At 34.9% G+C, this 17240-nt stretch overlaps 1 protein-coding gene across 7 annotated transcripts in view; it reads right to left on the minus strand.

Moving 5' to 3' along the window:
* LOC129749725 (uncharacterized) overlaps nucleotides 1-12202 on the minus strand; it is a 46252-nt gene extending 34050 nt beyond the window's left edge. The window contains exons 1-2 of one of the 7 annotated variants that reach the window (XM_055744821.1): nucleotides 12030-12202; nucleotides 89-353 (exon numbers count right to left, since the gene is read on the minus strand). In XM_055744821.1, coding sequence (XP_055600796.1) covers nucleotides 89-170 — 82 coding nt within the window. In that variant the 5' untranslated portion in view covers nucleotides 171-353; nucleotides 12030-12202. Of the gene's footprint in view, nucleotides 1-88; nucleotides 743-11846 lie in introns of those variants that run through there. The other 6 variants (XM_055744807.1, XM_055744813.1, XM_055744789.1 and 3 more) reach the window with 6 other exon arrangements.
* Nucleotides 12203-17240: the final 5038 nt, after the last annotated feature.

The raw sequence follows: 17240 nt of genomic DNA on the forward strand, positions 1-17240 counted from the left end.
TTGTGTCAACCTTTTGAAAATAGATCATAATTTCGTTTCCGAAACTAAAATTAAAATACTCATCATTACTGATCAGTGCAGTACTCACCCAGTAACATTTGGGACATCATCGAAGCCATTCCCTGGGTAAGATCATAGATGTACAACACTACTTCGCTACTTTCCTCCATTTTGGTTGGTTTATGGCTGGTGCCTTTTGCCCTTTTCAGCACAGGTGTATTTTTTCACTGTTACTTTTCTTCTTTCTGCCTCACACTGCACACGTCTTACACAACTTCAATCGGTTTCTGGTTTATTTCACTTCGAATATTTTTTAATCACACAATCAGTTTTTCCTGTTAATTACCGCCCGCCTAATCAGAATGATTCAACCGTTTTATATTTGTCGGATTCTGTTTACACTTTTCTGTTATCCTGCCGCGCCGTAATCTAATTTAAGATCAACTCGTGCCCACGTCTGGTAAGCTTCCCTCGGTTAGACAGTTTCGCGAGAAGCGCCAGCAAAAAAAAATCCACCACCTATCCGATCCGTGTCAATTGTTCGACTGATGATGGTGATCGTTGTTGGCTGCCGACCCCAAAAATTCACGGCACTTTGGAGTTATTTTTTGCCAAAATCCTGCAAGCGAAACCCTTTGGCCAGCAGTCGTTCTGTCACCGAACCCGCAGAAAATGACACACACAAAAGCCCTGGCTACGTCGTATTTTGTCTGTTACTTTGGAAAAATGTGACGACGACCGTTGGACGATCTGCGGAAAAACTCGCGGGAGCGTAGCACATAAAGTCACTGGCTACACCTGAGATTCCCCCAGAAGCAGAGGGTAATTATTGAGCTCTCCTGCACACTGTCGAGACAAAACGGTGTTTTCGAATAGAGAAAATCGGCTAAGATCGGTTAAACGAGAGTGTGCAAAATTCGAGCAAAAATTTACTTCAGGGGAGCATGGGCGAATAAACCATCCGCGAATAGTTAAACGCTAGAATGAATAAAGTTAAACTAAAAAGAGTGGCTCCATAGAGGGAAAAAACTGATAGAATATGTTCAGGTACGGAAAACGCCAAAGAAAAAGAACCGTCTTGTGGTGTCGTTCGGAGTAGCAATGCACGAAGTAGCAAATCACTATTTGAAATACAGCCGTGGTATTTCAAGCCCAAACCTACTCATGATTTGGGAACTGTAGCTCAGATATTTCTCAAAAGGCAGTTTTCCACTTGAATTTATGGCTAATTTTAATTTTTTGATAACACTTTTTATGATAACTGTAACAACGTTGACCCAATTTTAATTTGACCATAATAACTTTTCCGGAAATCAATATTTTGCACACTTACACCTTTGCTATCTGCGAACATATCTGCATTGTTACTTTTTTATGTGAGTTGAATAACGGGTGTCATTGGGAAAACAATTAAAATACAACATTTTTTTACCCTTGATTATTCACATTGTAAATTTCATCTCAAGTTTAGATTAATAAACTTTTAAGGGACAGCAGATGGTTTTCAATTTAGTCAAAAACCAAATCCTGGACAAAAAGTGCTTAGACATTTCTACAGCATTCTTTCATATCTTATATTTGAAAAAAAAAACGAAAGTTTTAATTCAAACTTGATTAAAATTATGACTTATTGATTCCAGTATATAAAGATTTTCAGTTTACTTTGGATTCCTAAGCATGGACTCCACGTGGAGTCATACTGAACTGGTTTCTCATGGTACATACATTTGTCCTTGTTGGGAGCGTAGATTTATTTTTCCAAATCTACACCAACAAATCAGATTCTACTCTTATAATAATCTTCCTTGGAGGTGGAATTATCAGTATAAGATTCTCTGCCGGACCGGTATAAACAAGCTAGAGAGTCAAGCTGAGACAAGAAATAATTATGCGTGTCGTACGTTTCTTTGTTGGAAATTTTCTATTGATAGTAGTTCGCGTTTGCTAGTCACAAAAATAGATGAAATTTCAATTAGTGAAAAAATCGCGCAAAGTAGCCAACTTTGAAAAATTCCAGTAAATTCAATTTTTGTTGCATCGAAAATCTAAAGACAGCAAAATTTTAGAATTTCAATAAAGTTTGAAGTAATATTTTTTAAAACACTCTTCCATCGCTCAAACAGTATTTACTAGCAATCGAATGAAAAGTAGGTTTTTGGACCACTTTTTTGAACTTTTTGTGACCATTTCATTAAAAAAAATTTAAAAAAATATTTCTTGTCTTCATGATGTAGGCATTAACTTCAGCTTTCATATGCATAAGGCAAATATTTTTTTGGACGTGTTACATATGAACTACAGCAGTTTTCGTGAGGCAGGTTTTTTCGGAATTTTTTTCTTTCATGCTGAATAACGAGAAAACTTGTAACTTTAGCTGTATATAATGTTCTAAACATATTTTACTGACATTACAAGGTTTCTATTGATATAAGTTTTATATAAAGTTCATAATAATTCAAACGACTTACAGTACCGTTCATAATTGTATAGAAATTGGAAGCACGCGAACTGTCACTTCGACTTTGAACTTCCATAACTTTTTACTCTAACGATATTTTTTGATCCAATTTTTTGGGTTAGATAGATCAACTATCACATTATTATATCACAAAGTTTGAGCTTTCTGGAGTTTGTGTGGCCTGAGAAACAGTAATTCTCCGAAAATCGGTCTTTTTGGAGTTTTCTCATTCAAACTGTAATATCTTTGAAACTACGCTACATTTTTTATTGAAATTTTGCACAGTGATTGTTGAAATATAAAGCTAGCATGTCTGAAGTTTTCGAAAAGTTCTATCAATGTGATTAAAAGTTAGGCGAAGATCAATATTTCAGGCATGAACCTTGAAATGCGATTTCTATAGAATTATGGACGATTCATGAGAACAATATCGTTTTCTCCACCAATCAGACAAAAAATGTCTGGCAAAAGCAATGAAGAAAAGAAAAAAATAGAATAAATGATCCATTTGTGTTTTGAAATCAGAATCTTTCGATATTGTTGTGATTTTTCGGTTGAAATAGATATTCTGGTTGTTAAACAGAGAATATGATTTTCCTATGAAAACATTCGTCCAAAATTCTATAGAAATCGCATTTCTAGATCCATGCCTGAAATATTGCACCTCGCGTAACTTTTGATCTTATCGATAGAACTTTTCGAAAACTTCAAACATGCTAGCTTTATATTTCAACAATCACTCGGCAAAATTTCAATAAAAAATGTTGCGTAGTTTCAGAGATATTGCAGTTTAAACAAGAAAAGTCCGAAAAGTCCGATTTTCGTAGAATTACTGTTTCTCAGGCCACACAAACTCCAGAAAGCTCAAATTTTGTGATATAATAGTGTGATAGTTGATCTATCTAACGCAAAAAATTGGATCCAATTTCTATACAATTATGAACGGTACTGTAAATAGATTTTACTTTTGTGGTGTCAAAATGACACCCGAAATCGGAAAAGGGAGTTTTTTTTTTGTTCAGGCTTCCAGGGTTCGTCCATAAAAAAACAGGGTGGCCACTCAAAATAAATTTTTGATTTCCCGCATTTTTCCCGTTTTTTTCCCGCATGGTCTCACGAAATTCCCGGTTTTATACAACAGAAAACAAAACAAAATTCCGAATATTCATTTTTGAAACCATATAAACGAAAATCGATTAGTGGTAAATGATCTTGAAATGGTTTTTGTTTCAGTAATGTTTATTAATTAACCTCAAAATGATTAGATTGATAAGCAGGATTTAAAAAAAAAAATTAAACTATGTCACTCGATCCAAAAATGTTAAACAAAAGAAAAAGGGTTTATGTATTGAAAAATGTTTGTGATGATGAAAATGATAGTTTTTTTCAGATTTTCCTCCTCCTCTCGAGTGAGAATTGCGCATACTGGATCAACGATTTCGTTACGGTTTTCGACTAGGCATTTCGCGTTAACGGAAAAGCCTCTTTCCATCGTCACGTTGCCGTGAGACAAAATTAGAATTTTCTTCAATAAGGTCAAATTGAAGAACTCCTTCTTCGGTTCGCCAATAAGTTCCATCCAAAAAATGTCCAATGGTTGTGTTTTTCTTCGATATCTCGAAATGATGTTTTTATTAGGTATTGCACATAATTGTCCGAATTCGTCCTTAATTTTATCGGCACAAGCTCTACTTGAGTGTTGCTTGTCAACAAGTACTTCTAGACACAGGTCTAAACGTTTTTTGACAATATATGGATAGTGTGCAATCACATCGGGATTAACGCACGATAAATACCGAGTGATGGGATAAGTCAAGGGAGATGATACAGCCATTTTATTCAAAAATCCACAGTAAAACGAACGACAGCTGTTTCTGAATACAAGGTTATCCTTCTCGGGAACATGACCAGACTCTTTTGCTTTCTTAATTGCCGATTTAGTTGAGAATCCAATTTCTACGCTTCCAGGAGGTAGAAGATTTATTTCTGAGAGTATAATTCCAATAAGTGTTTTGGATTTTACGTTTAGTCGTTCAGGCTTTACAACTTTCTCCATCAATGCTTACAAGCCCGGTTAATCATCGAAGAGAAACGGAACCATTGGTGCTTCTTTCTGATACTCGCGTAAAAAGGACTCAATAGTCGAAGCGGCCGTAACAAAACAAAACTCATTTTTGGTCCCAGAAATTATCATCTACAGCTTTAGCAACAATGTCGAATACCTTCAACCGGGAAATCGATGGAAAAGTCCGCTTAAAATTTGGATAGTTTCCTTAATCTTTTTCTCCTCTTGTTTTTTTACCTCTTCGACGAAACGTTTGAGACGGTAGTATTTTGGCAGCACGTTCTGCAACGCGTTTATTTTTCACCCAGCGAACGTCACAAAATTTTAACGGAAATATAATTGAACCCGTTACTGCAATATAATCTGCCCTTCTAAGTGGAATGTTTTTGAACAGGCTATACAACGTCCTCAAAAATTCACCCAAATTCCAGTCCTCAGTCCCTTTTTGGACGCTTCATGTACAGTGTGAAGTCCACAGCTCCCAATGGTGAGAATCTCGTACGCCGGATTCGAAAGTTCTTGAACCTCGCTAGTTAGTTGCTTGAGCATTTTCCAAATTACTGCTGGACCATCCATGGATCAGTAGATCAAGATTTTTCGAAAAACATAGTTTCACGCCATTCAGAGGGTCATTCGACCGCGTCGACGATTAGAATGTAGAACCAATATACCTTGCTTCAACTAGGTTTGTGTTTTGATTCCAGAAGCGCACACCAATACTAGTTTGTAGCTTCTGCACAATCTTATTTAACGTTTCGTCAAATCCTAATACGAACTCGCTGCAATTCTGTAGTAAATTGAAAACTTCATTCAAAAAAATAGATAGCAATACCGTGAGGAATCAAATAGCTTAATTTTGTTCTTCAAATATCTATTCAATAAGCAATCTGGCTGTTCGGGAACATCCTTTTGTTGTTCAATGAAACAAGTTCAAACTAATCGAAACCCATCCAGCTCGGCAGGAGGATTCGTTTCGACCTGGTTGAAATCGGTCGAATTCAATTGGAAAGAGACTGGTGATCAACTGTCAATCCATTTCAACTTGTTTTGACCTGTTTCGATAAAATTTCATTGAACAGACTTTCACTGAGCCAAAAATTCCCGACTTTTCGAAAAATTCCCGGCTTTTTCCCGCTTTTTTCCCGTTGGATTTCAAATCCCGTCTTTTTCCCGCTTTTCCCGTTTTTCCCGAATGGGTGGCCACCCTGAAAAAAGTAAGGATGCAATATTGTCTTCAACTTGAATAAAATTCATTTAGGGTCCCCGAAGAAATTTTTGTAGTTTGAAGCTTCTGAAAAAAGTTACAAGCCTTCAAACTTGCAATGGTGTCAAAATGACACCCTAATGCGGATGAGGGTTAACAAAAAGGAGATCGTAGCAATCCATGCTCGAGACCGGACGTTGTTTTTGGTCGCTGCGTTTTTTGTCATTTTCGTGTCTCGTGGTACAAAATATGAAGAAACATAAAAAGGTGGTTGTTGATTCTAGTGAAGTATCAATGTTTTTTTTTTACTTTAAAGTGCAGTTTCGAAGAAAAATTTGTGAACACTGCTTTTTTCAAAGAGTTATTCGTTTGGAATGAAGGATGTTGGGCTCCCGGAACATAGGACCAACCTTAGAATGCTAATCTGCTTGCAGACGATTTGTCGCATTGAGCTCCAGTTAACTGTTCCGAATATTCAGATAAGTGGAATTCATGATTGTTTTTTACTTTAACATTTCATTAATTTACAGCAATTAGAATAAAAGCCAATGATGGAACCAATCTTTGACAAGTGAAGCTCTAAGCAGCAAGAATCATTCCTTTTTCCCATTCAAAATCAAATTAATTGTTTAATAATCAAGTTAATTGATATTTGTCGAACGATAAGTAGGTATTTGTTTCCATTGCATATTAGAGCTTAATGCTATCAATCATTAGAAAGTTAAACTGATCAATTAATATAGAAGTAGAACTCAATAGGGCTGGCGAATGGTGGATAATGTGCAACACAAGACCCCATAGTTATCATATCACCACTTATTCACAACTCCTATCTCAACCTCCCCTCGGTGCCGGCTGGGATGCGAGTAACCTAAGCGGAGATGGGGTACCCAACCCCGGTAAATGCTTTGGTCGCATGCAGATTGCGAAGGTGGCCGCACGCGTCTGTTCCCCAGGTCAGGGGCAGCTCAAACAGCGTCTGGTCCCATCGCGGGATAGAGACCGATTTATTAAATTGTTACGGAAATTGGGACAGGAAATAAACGAATTGGAACCTTGGCAACGACTTTCAACATGAAAATACGAACTAGAATTGGACTAACCCTTGCCCAACAAGGCAAGCTGGCTCAACTTGTTAGAGAAGCTAGCCGCCTCAAGCTTGAAATTCTGGGACTGAGTCCGTTGGTCTAATACTGGAGAACACAAGACACAATCCGGGCAAGTCCTGCTTAACTCTGGCATACGGGGAGCACATGCTACTCGGGAACGAGGAGTTGGTTTCCTGTTAAGCCCGCAGGCCTACGCGGCCCTCATTAGATGGGAACCGATAAACGAAAGAATAATCGTAGCTTAATTCAGAACACGGGTTAGAAACCTTACAATGGTCCAGTGCTATGCGCCAACTGACGTTGCCGATTTGCAGGAGAAAGAGCAGTTTTACAGTCAACTGAACAGCGTGGTAGAGAAAATTCCGAAGGGTGACATTCAAATTCATTTGGGCGACTTCAACGCAAAGATTGGCTCCGACAATCAGGACCTTGAGCGCATCATGGGGCGCCATGGCCTAGGACAGATGAGCGAAAACGGAGAGCTGTTTGTAGAATTTTATGGCAATAACAACATGGTGATCGGTGGATCGCTCTTCCCCCATCGACCAGCACATAAGGTCACTTGGGTATCTCGAGATGGCCGAACAGTAAATCAAATTGACCACATCTGCATCAGCCGAAAATGGAGAAGGAGCCTTCATGATGTCCGCAACAAACGAAGCGCAGACATTGCATCTGACCATCACCTCGTCCTTGGTGAGATACGGCTGAAAGTCGCGCATGTCCAACGGCGAGAGGAGAAAATCGGATGTAGATACGACGTCCGTCGGTTGGAGAATCCATACGTGAAAAGGGCACACGTTGAACAGCTTGAACCCCGAGCCTCGGAAATGCCGAGAGACGGAACAGTGGTGTAGAATCAAGAATGCTTTTATCACGAAGAGCCATGGTACTCTCGGTAAAGTCTGTGGAAGAAGAAGTGAATGGATGTCGGATGAAACCTAGAGGATGTCGATGATCCGAGAAAGGCGAAAGTCGGAATTGAGCAGGCATGTTCCGGGTCAGCCAAAGCAGCCGCCCGCTCACGATATGCGGAGCTAGAAAAGGCAGTTAAACGAGCTTGTAGACGAGACAAAAGAGCCAGGACAAACTCCTTAGCCGAAGAGCCGCCATTGGAGATATCCGATTACTTTATTACATTTTTCGCCGCCTTAGTGGTGCAAGGACTAATGCTAGAATGCCGCTAAAAGACGGAGCAGGTCAATTATTGATCGATCGAACAGATCAGCTCACCCTGCCCTGTCAGCCCAAATATTGCACCGTCTTCTCGCTGACATCTGAGATATTGCAACATTCCCGGCCGACTGGATGCAGGGTATCCTCGTAAAGGGTCCGAAGAAAGGAGACCTGACAGAGTGCGGTAACTGGCGAGGCATAACGTTGATCTGTACAACAATCAAAGTACTCTGCAAAGTGATCCTGAACAGGACCCAGGAGAAAATCGACGCTACACTCCGATGGCAACAAGCTGGATTCCGATCCGGACGATCATGTGCGGACCACATCACAACGCTACGAATCAACTGGAACAAATTAACGAATTCCCGGACTCTTTTCTGCTGGTGCTCGTTGATTTCGAAAAAGCATTCGACCGACTTAACCATGAAAACATCTGGGCGGCTCTAAGGCGACGAGGGGTCCCAGAGAAACTAGTCCATACGAGGCATTTTCGTGCAAGGTCTTGCACGATGGGGTCTTGTCCGAACCAATCCCGGTAACTGCTGGAGTGAGACAGGGATGTATCTTATCACTGCCACTTTTTCTCATCGTAATGGATGAGATTCTGAGTGGATCGATCGGCTGTGCGCCGAACCGAAGATTGCCGTGGAATCCTTCAACAATGGAGCAACTGAACGACCTTGACCTGGCGGAGGTTATTGTTTTGCTCGCCCAAACGCAACCGGATATGCAAAGCAAACTCGACGACCTCACCGAAAGCTCCAAAGTAGCAGGTCTCAAAGTCAATGTCGGAAAGACCAAGTCGATGGAGATCAGCACAGGAAATCCCTCCAGTTTCATGGTAGCTGGGCAACGAACTGAGAAAGTGGAGTGCTTCCAGTATCCTGGTAGCCAGATAACGCCTGATGGTGGTACCAGGAAAGACATCGAAACCCGGATCAGAAAGGCCCGATTTGCGTTTGCGAGTCTCCGAATCTTCAACTCAAACGTCAAATCCGTATTGCTGTACGGATGTACGCCCAGCAGCTCGTGGCGGCGTAGTCTAGCCGCTGAAATCCCTACAGTTGACGAGAACCTTGGCAGGCAGCAAGTGAAGTCGCTGGCTCCGGATCGCCAACAATGGAGATCTTTTACCCCCCTTAGGTAGGTAGGTAGGAAGAGTGATGAAATGTGCACAAATAGAGGAATACAAAAATTGCTGATATAGGTATTCCATACGATCAAACAACAATTGTGTTTGTTTTTCTTAAAAAGTGCAATGAAATATTTGAAAAGAAATTGAAATCTTGGGAAAGGGAAGCAGAACTCGCTTCCAACATAGGAGAAACCTGTTTCTAGATCACAGGATAATTTCATTGTTTATTCGCAAAAATAAAGTTCAGACGATCGATAGCAAATTATTTCACCTTCAATAGGCAAAAAAGAGATTTCAAATTGATGTCTAGCAGTCCGAGATATTTGGATCTAAGCACAAGTACATTTATTCCATTTTTCCAAAATTCGATATTTTGAGGAAATAATTTTTAGAATTTTTTTTTTCAGGATTCAACGCCCGATTTTACATTGAAAATTATTTTCTGTTTACTAAGTTCCAAAAATGCGGTAAACTTGTGTTATTATTTTGCTCTACGGAAACTTCTGAAGAGAGTCCTTGGCGTAAAATTTTTTTAAGGAGTGCATAAAACTTTTTGTTGATTCATATCGAAGTTTTATTGCCCTCTTATAGTTTCTTAATCAACTAAATCTAAAAAAAATATAACTGTTGAAAGCTTTTTGGGAACTAGAACATGTATTCCATGTTATGGAAGATTGTATTGAATGACAACAAATTATTAAATTTGAACTGAAAAATTAAATATAATCTAACAAACATTTAAAGCAAATTAAGAGTTGGATTTTTTTTAAATGTGTTAAATTATTTTGAAGTTACAATTTTATCATGTTTTTTTGTTGAATTTGTAGAAAAATGAATAGGTAATTGAAAAACAAAGCCTCAAAGCTCCCTGGCATTTTTGTATAACTATTTTCGTTATAAAATGCATTAAAATATGCTATCAAGTTATATAGAATAGTTAGACTGCTCATCAATACATCCTGCGAAGAGTCTAAGGGCTTTAAAAAGTCATATAGAACCAGATAAATTGAATGTACTAATAGTTTAATATCTATAAATTTTTATTTTTACAATATTCATTTTTGCATAAAGTAAAACTGTTTTTTTGAAGGGAAAAAAATGCTTAGATGACATTGAAAATTAGAATGAGTCTGAATGTAGTGAATAAGAATAGCTATGTTTGAACATGGTTTCTTTTTTTTTCGATTGGGTATAAGAATAAGTTGCATTTTCTTCATGATATTGAGGAAACGTTTAGAAGTTAAGGTAAAATATTTATGTAACAAAATTCGTAGTATTATCATAAAACATTGATGATTTCTTCTCACAATGCAGGCTCAAAAGATGAATAATTAAAAGAATGTGTAGGCTAAACAGTGAAATATTTTTTGAATGATGCATTTTACCCCATCCTGCCTGCCAATCGCATTTTGTGTGCTACGCTACGCAACGACGGACGACAAGTGCACGTTGAAATGAAAATATTCGACGTCCACGCCAGGGAGACGATCTCGGAATTGAAGCCGGCTGCGGCGCCAAAATTCGAATCACTTGGACTGCATTTCGCTTTTTTGTAGCTGAATATGTGCTTCGTAGGAAGCGAACCCAGTAAGCTCATCAAATGCAATTCGTTCTCAAATGCATTGTTTTTTCGTTTTTTGGGGAATTTGCAAAAAAATAAACCGTACAAAAACGAGTCATTTTAATTTAAAAAAATTTAATATTTTTTATAAAATTTACTGTTCAGAATTCAGGATTAGAAGGATCCAGCATAAAAAAAAATTCTAATTGGCTAGAGATCAGTAGGCCGTATAGACAATCACAGCACTTTTATACGTACCTCATCCAAAGTTTTGAGATTTAATGATTTCGAGAAATCTTCCAAAAGCAAATGCACTCCTAAAGCGTTTATCAATCGTCATCAATCAATTTTCCATAAAACACGGACATCGAAGTCGAAGGCCCAAACAGTACTGTAATGAGCTTCGCTCAACAGATTCATAAAATGGAATCCAATTTTGGGAAACCAAAAATGGGGCATGTTTTTAGCAAATAATGTGGATTATTGACATTCCACTAGAAATTTCTTCTTATCTTGATGAGTTATGATTATGTTAGGTTTTATTCTGCTCAATATCAAAGTTTGCTATCTGAATGAGGTATAATCTTGATATGATCATAACAAAAACTGATATACTTCAGCTATGATCGTATAGATTTTTTGATATAATTTGAGATATTTTAACATCCTTACGAGTGCTGAAATATAAGTCGTTTTAAGAGAAAAAAATGAGTATCAAAATATCTCATCTTGATATAATTTTGCTTTTCCCTTCTGGTCGAGTTTACAAAACGTCCAACGTTCGGTTCTTGTGTCTAGGCCTTTTCACAGGAATTTTAAATATATTTTATAGTATCAAATTCTAATTCCCAATAATTCTTTCAAGAGTTGACTTGCTGGTTGTAGTACTGCTTCTTCAATTAGTTCCATCATTTTTGGTTTACCAGCTTTGCATCCATTATTCCAAATCATATCTCACTAATCAGGCCAAAGTTGAATTACACGATTTGGGGTCGATTAGCTTCTTGTTAACCTTTTATATCCGCTTACATTAGCTTTCAATATTGGTAACAAATTTTACATTTCCAACAACATCCAATTAGTCGGCTAGTATTCCTGCGTGTTATTGTACCACTTTTCGGTCGTGGACAAATACCTTTGGATTCTGCTGAGTAATGATTCCAGTTCCGTCAAGTCATTACTCCGACTACGTTTGCTATCAATTTGTCGATGTTTTACTTTTATGGGCACTTGCATAATCGATTTTACTAGTATAAAAATTGAACCACCTTTCCCACCTGCCTAAAAAGGTAGTTAATCTTAAATAAGAAAACGTTACACTTTATAAAAACGAACTGGAAGTTAAAGCAGTTTCACTAATAAAACATCACACTTTATAACAGGTTTCACAATTTGTCCACAAATTATCTCACTTCACCACAAACATTCGAGAACTAGAGGCAGACTTGCAAAATCACTTGTGCTGTGCTGGCTTGACAATCGTTAACGTATGACTAACCTGACCAACCAAGCAACCCGACCATCAGAGGTTTGTTTTTGTTGATTCTTTATGCTTCCCCCATCCGTTTCACCGTATTTTGCTGTTTTCTGACAGCATGAAACAGACAGCAGAACGACTGCGCAAGACGAAGTAGAAATGAAGGTCCGTTTTGTAGAGTGGCATATTTATTTTTTGTTGTGAAAACATCAATGGATTCAATTTGCTTCAATTTATAAAATAACGTTTTCTGAACCGTTTCAACAGAAATCATTGATTTTGTTTTTTTTTTAATAATTATAAATTAACACGAAAGCATGGCAAACTGGGCAGTATTTTTAAAGAATTTAAACGGTGCAGCTTTAATTCAACTTTTATTATGATGGATACTAAAAGTCATAAAAAACTGTTTTTTTGTTTTTGTTTTTTTTTGGTAATATTCTCGTGTTATTCATCCCCTAAATAAAAAAAAACTGAAAAGACGATTGGTCTTCAACTTTGAATGCAGATTTTTCTTATAAAGGTTATAAATCTCCAATTGAATAAATTTTTTTAATTTTTGGTTTGTTTTGCAATTGCCTAGTTTTTGATATGAAAATGTTGTTTTTCCACATTGACTGATTTCCAAATTAAGGATTTTTTCAGAAAATTTTGTCTTTCTAATCTTTTGATTCTTTTCAAGACTTTTTTGTCAATTTTGTTTTTTTTTTGTCTTTTGAGTTTTTTTTTACTTTTTATCGTCTTCTTTTGTCTTTTTCGTATTTTTCCCTTTTTTCTAGCTTTTGTCTCTATTTGTCTTTTTTGTCTTTTTTTTTCTTTAATGTCTTTATTTGTCTTTTTTTGTCTTTTCTTGTCTTTTCTTGTCTTTTCTTGTCTTTTCTTGTCTTTTCTTGTCTTTTCTTGTCTTTTCTTGTCTTTTCTTGTCTTTTCTTGTCTTTTCTTGTCTTTTCTTGTCTTTTCTTGTCTTTTCTTGTCTTTTCTTGTCTTTTCTTGTCTTTTCTTGTCTTTTTTGTCTTTTTTGTCTTTTTTGTCTTTTTTGACTTTTTTGTCTTTTTTGACTTTTTTGTCTTTTTTGTCTTTTTTGTCTTTTTTGTCTTTTTTGTCTTTTTTGTCTTTTTTGTCTTTTTTGTCTTTTTTGTCTTTTTTGTCTTTTTTGTCTTTTTTGTCTTTTTTGTCTTTTTTGTCTTTTTTGTCTTTTTTGTCTTTTTTGTCTTTTTTGTCTTTTTTGTCTTTTTTGTCTTTTTTGTCTTTTTTGTCTTTTTTGTCTTTTTTGTCTTTTTTGTCTTTTTTGTCTTTTTTGTCTTTTTTGTCTTTTTTGTCTTTTTTGTCTTTTTTGTCTTTTTTGTCTTTTTTGTCTTTTTTGTCTTTTTTGTCTTTTTTGTCTTTTTTGTCTTTTTTGTCTTTTTTGTCTTTTTGTCTTTTTTGTCTTTTTTGTCTTTTTTGTCTTTTTTGTCTTTTTTGTCTTTTTTGTCTTTTTTGTCTTTTTTGTCTTTTTTGTCTTTTTTGTCTTTTTTGTCTTTTTTGTCTTTTTTGTCTTTTTTGTCTTTTTTGTCTTTTTTGTCTTTTTTGTCTTTTTTGTCTTTTTTGTCTTTTTTGTCTTTTTTGTTTTTTTGTCTTTTTTGTCTTTTTTGTCTTTTTTTGTCTTGTTTGTCTTTTTTGTCTTTTTTGTCTTTTTTGTCTTTTTTTTCTTTTTTGTCTTTTTGTCTTTTTTGTCATTTTTGTCTTTTTTGTCTTTTTTGTCTTTTTTGTCTTTTTTGTCTGTTTTGTCTTTTTTGTCTTTTTTTGTCTTTTTTGTCTTTTTTGTCTTTTTTGTCTTTTTTGTCTTTTTTGTCTTTTTTGTCTTTTTTGTCTTTTTTGTCTTTTTTGTCTTTTTTGTCTTTTTTGTCTTTTTTGTCTTTTTTGTCTTTTTTGTCTTTTTTGTCTTTTTTGTCTTTTTTGTCTTTTTTGTCTTTTTTGTCTTTTTTGTCTTTTTTGTCTTTTTTGTCTTTTTTGTCTTTTTTGTCTTTTTTGTCTTTTTTGTCTTTTTTGTCTTTTTTGTCTTTTTTGTCTTTTTTGTCTTTTTTGTCTTTTTTGTCTTTTTTGTCTTTTTTGTCTTTTTTGTCTTTTTTGTCTTTTTTGTCTTTTTTGTCTTTTTTGTCTTTTTTGTCTTTTTTGTCTTTTTTGTCTTTTTTGTCTTTTTTGTCTTTTTTGTCTTTTTTGTCTTTTTTGTCTTTTTTGTCTTTTTTGTCTTTTTTGTCTTTTTTGTCTTTTTTGTCTTTTTTGTCTTTTTTGTCTTTTTTGTCTTTTTTGTCTTTTTTGTCTTTTTTGTCTTTTTTGTCTTTTTTGTCTTTTTTGTCTTTTTTGTCTTTTTTGTCTTTTTTGTCTTTTTTGTCTTTTTTGTCTTTTTTGTCTTTTTTGTCTTTTTTGTCTTTTTTGTCTTTTTTGTCTTTTTTGTCTTTTTTGTCTTTTTTGTCTTTTTTGTCTTTTTTGTCTTTTTTGTCTTTTTTGTCTTTTTTGTCTTTTTTGTCTTTTTTGTCTTTTTTGTCTTTTTTGTCTTTTTTGTCTTTTTTGTCTTTTTTGTCTTTTTTGTCTTTTTTGTCTTTCTGTCTTTTTTGTCTTTTTTGTCTTTTTTGTCTGTTTTGTCTTTTTTGTCTTTTTTTGTCTTTTTTGTCTTTTTTGTCTTTTTTGTCTTTTTTGTCTTTTTTGTCTTTTTTGTCTTTTTTGTCTTTTTTGTCTTTTTTGTCTTTTTTGTCTTTTTTGTCTTTTTTGTCTTTTTTGTCTTTTTTGTCTTTTTTGTCTTTTTTGTCTTTTTTGTCTTTTTTGTCTTTTTTGTCTTTTTTGTCTTTTTTATCTTTTTTGTCTTTTTTGTCTGTTTTGTCTGTTTTGCCTGTTTTGCCTGTTTTGCCTGTTTTGCCTGTTTTGTCTTTTTTGACTTTTTTGTCTTTTTTGTCTTTTTTTGTCTTTTTTGTCTTTTTTTGTCTTTTTTGTCTTTTTTTGTCTTTTTTGTCTGTTTTGTCTTTTTTGTCTTTTTATATCTTTTTTGGAATCTTCAGCTACAGCTTCAATAAAATGGATAGACTTCACGATTTTTAGCAAAATCACTATTTTCGTACTAATTCCCATACAAATTTTTGCTACAGCCCAAAACCGCTTAATACTTTTTTTTTAACAGGGTCTTTTCGGATAAAGAAAGAACTCAAAACGTCCTTCGTTTTACATCTCAGATCTTTCTTTCGTTTTTTATTAGATATTTCTATAAAAACTATGTAAATATATAAAAGCTACAAATATAAAAATTAAATAACAAATTCTTTTCTCAAAAGGTTAGCCCGTGTGTCTCTAAAAAAAGGGGGTAGAAGGTGTTTCGATTTTGCAAATTCCTTTCATCTTTTTCACATTTGTTTTTCGATTTCATTATGGGTTTCACCACATTTCTCACTATCCAGAACTAAATTGGCAATCATTTTATTGTTGAAGGCAACCATTCGCCTTTTCACTTTTTGTATGTTCTGCATTTGTTACTTCCTTTTTCGAATCTCGTTCGACATTAAAAAAATATAAATGTGTACGCTAAACTTTGCGCCGTTTTCCAACGTTTTGTTTCTCTTTGTTCCTAAGTGCTAAGTTTTTGTTTTTTATTTGTTTTTAGATAATATATTTCAATGCAGTCGACTTGTTTTTTCTAACACATTGCGTTTCCATGTATGCTTTACTCCGATCTTCGATCGATTAATCAAAATAAGAAAAAAAAGAATAGTATAGAACTAACAATGCCTTCCAGTGTGCACTGTTTTTAAGTCTAAATTTTAAGAATATTTACAGAAAGCGAATTCCAAGAGCGCCTAGCTGCGCCCCTTTCCTCCCCGACGATCAACTTCTTCAACTATTTAAAAGGAAATACTATTTTACAGTTCTTATAGGTTTCGATTAGTTCTTTCACGATTCGTTTGTTGTTTTGTGTAGTTTTGTTATTATTTTATTTTTTACAATAAAAGCTCAGCTCGACAGCCGCTGAGTTGAAGCAATTTAGCCTATTTACAGAGAAAATGTTAGACGCTCTCACGCGTTCGAAAGAAAGTCATTCCACTTAGATTTTTCTTCAATGCATAATTTGATCCTCTTCTTACAGAATAAGCTAAGATATCTTGTTACAATTTCATATTCTCAATAGTTTGACTGAAGTTTCTAGCATTCCTAGTGCTTCCTAATATTCGGAAACGTTCTATAGTACACATGTTTTCTCCTCAAGCTATAATAATTGGTTTGATTTGTAATCTGTTACGTAAGGCACATTTCTGTACAGTTTGTTGTTGCGCTATCTGGTAAGACAATAAATAGAAATTTTTCATTAAATAAACTCCCTACTACACAAAAGCAGCAACAGACATTCACATTGTTTTCCATACTTATCTATTCAAGTAAGTGCACGCATTTTATTTCTTTATGCCGAAACATTCATTAAATTTTGCTGATCAAATAACCGAAATTTGTGTAGGCACTTTCATTAAAATTCAACAAAATTTTACGTTGCTTTGTTTTTCGAATCTAAACTCAACAAATTGTAACATTTAACTTTTTTACTGTTCAAATATTAATAATAACGTTTTAATAAAATATAGAAAAACGGAAACAGGCAGTGTATTTTTTTTTTCTAGTAAACTTCGAGTTGTAGCGATTAATGAGAAGAAATTTTACCTATCAACCTCTATCTATAAAATTTTCAATAATTTTTTTTATTCGTTTAAACTTCTCACAATTCACCATGTGATTCTTCCCATCGAAAGCCAAAACAAGCTATGTTTGTTAAAATAACGGTTTATATTCAAACCAATTGAAAACATTCGTGGTCCTATGCTTTATTTAGAATATTATTGCACTTCTCTCATTGATTCAGAAGGGGTTTTGGAAATGGAATTTTGAAACGATTTAAAATTGAGCAAGGAGGTTTGTAGAAACCTACCGATTTTCACTTGACACTGGTTGAATAACACAACAATTTGAAGTAATAAAATAAAGATTTCCAAACACAAAAAGATATATTTTTGTCAAAAAAAAAAATACGCAAAACCCCCA

Source organism: Uranotaenia lowii, chromosome 1 (genome assembly GCF_029784155.1).
Source record: "Uranotaenia lowii strain MFRU-FL chromosome 1, ASM2978415v1, whole genome shotgun sequence".
NCBI classification, from domain to species: Eukaryota; Metazoa; Arthropoda; class Insecta; order Diptera; family Culicidae; genus Uranotaenia; species Uranotaenia lowii.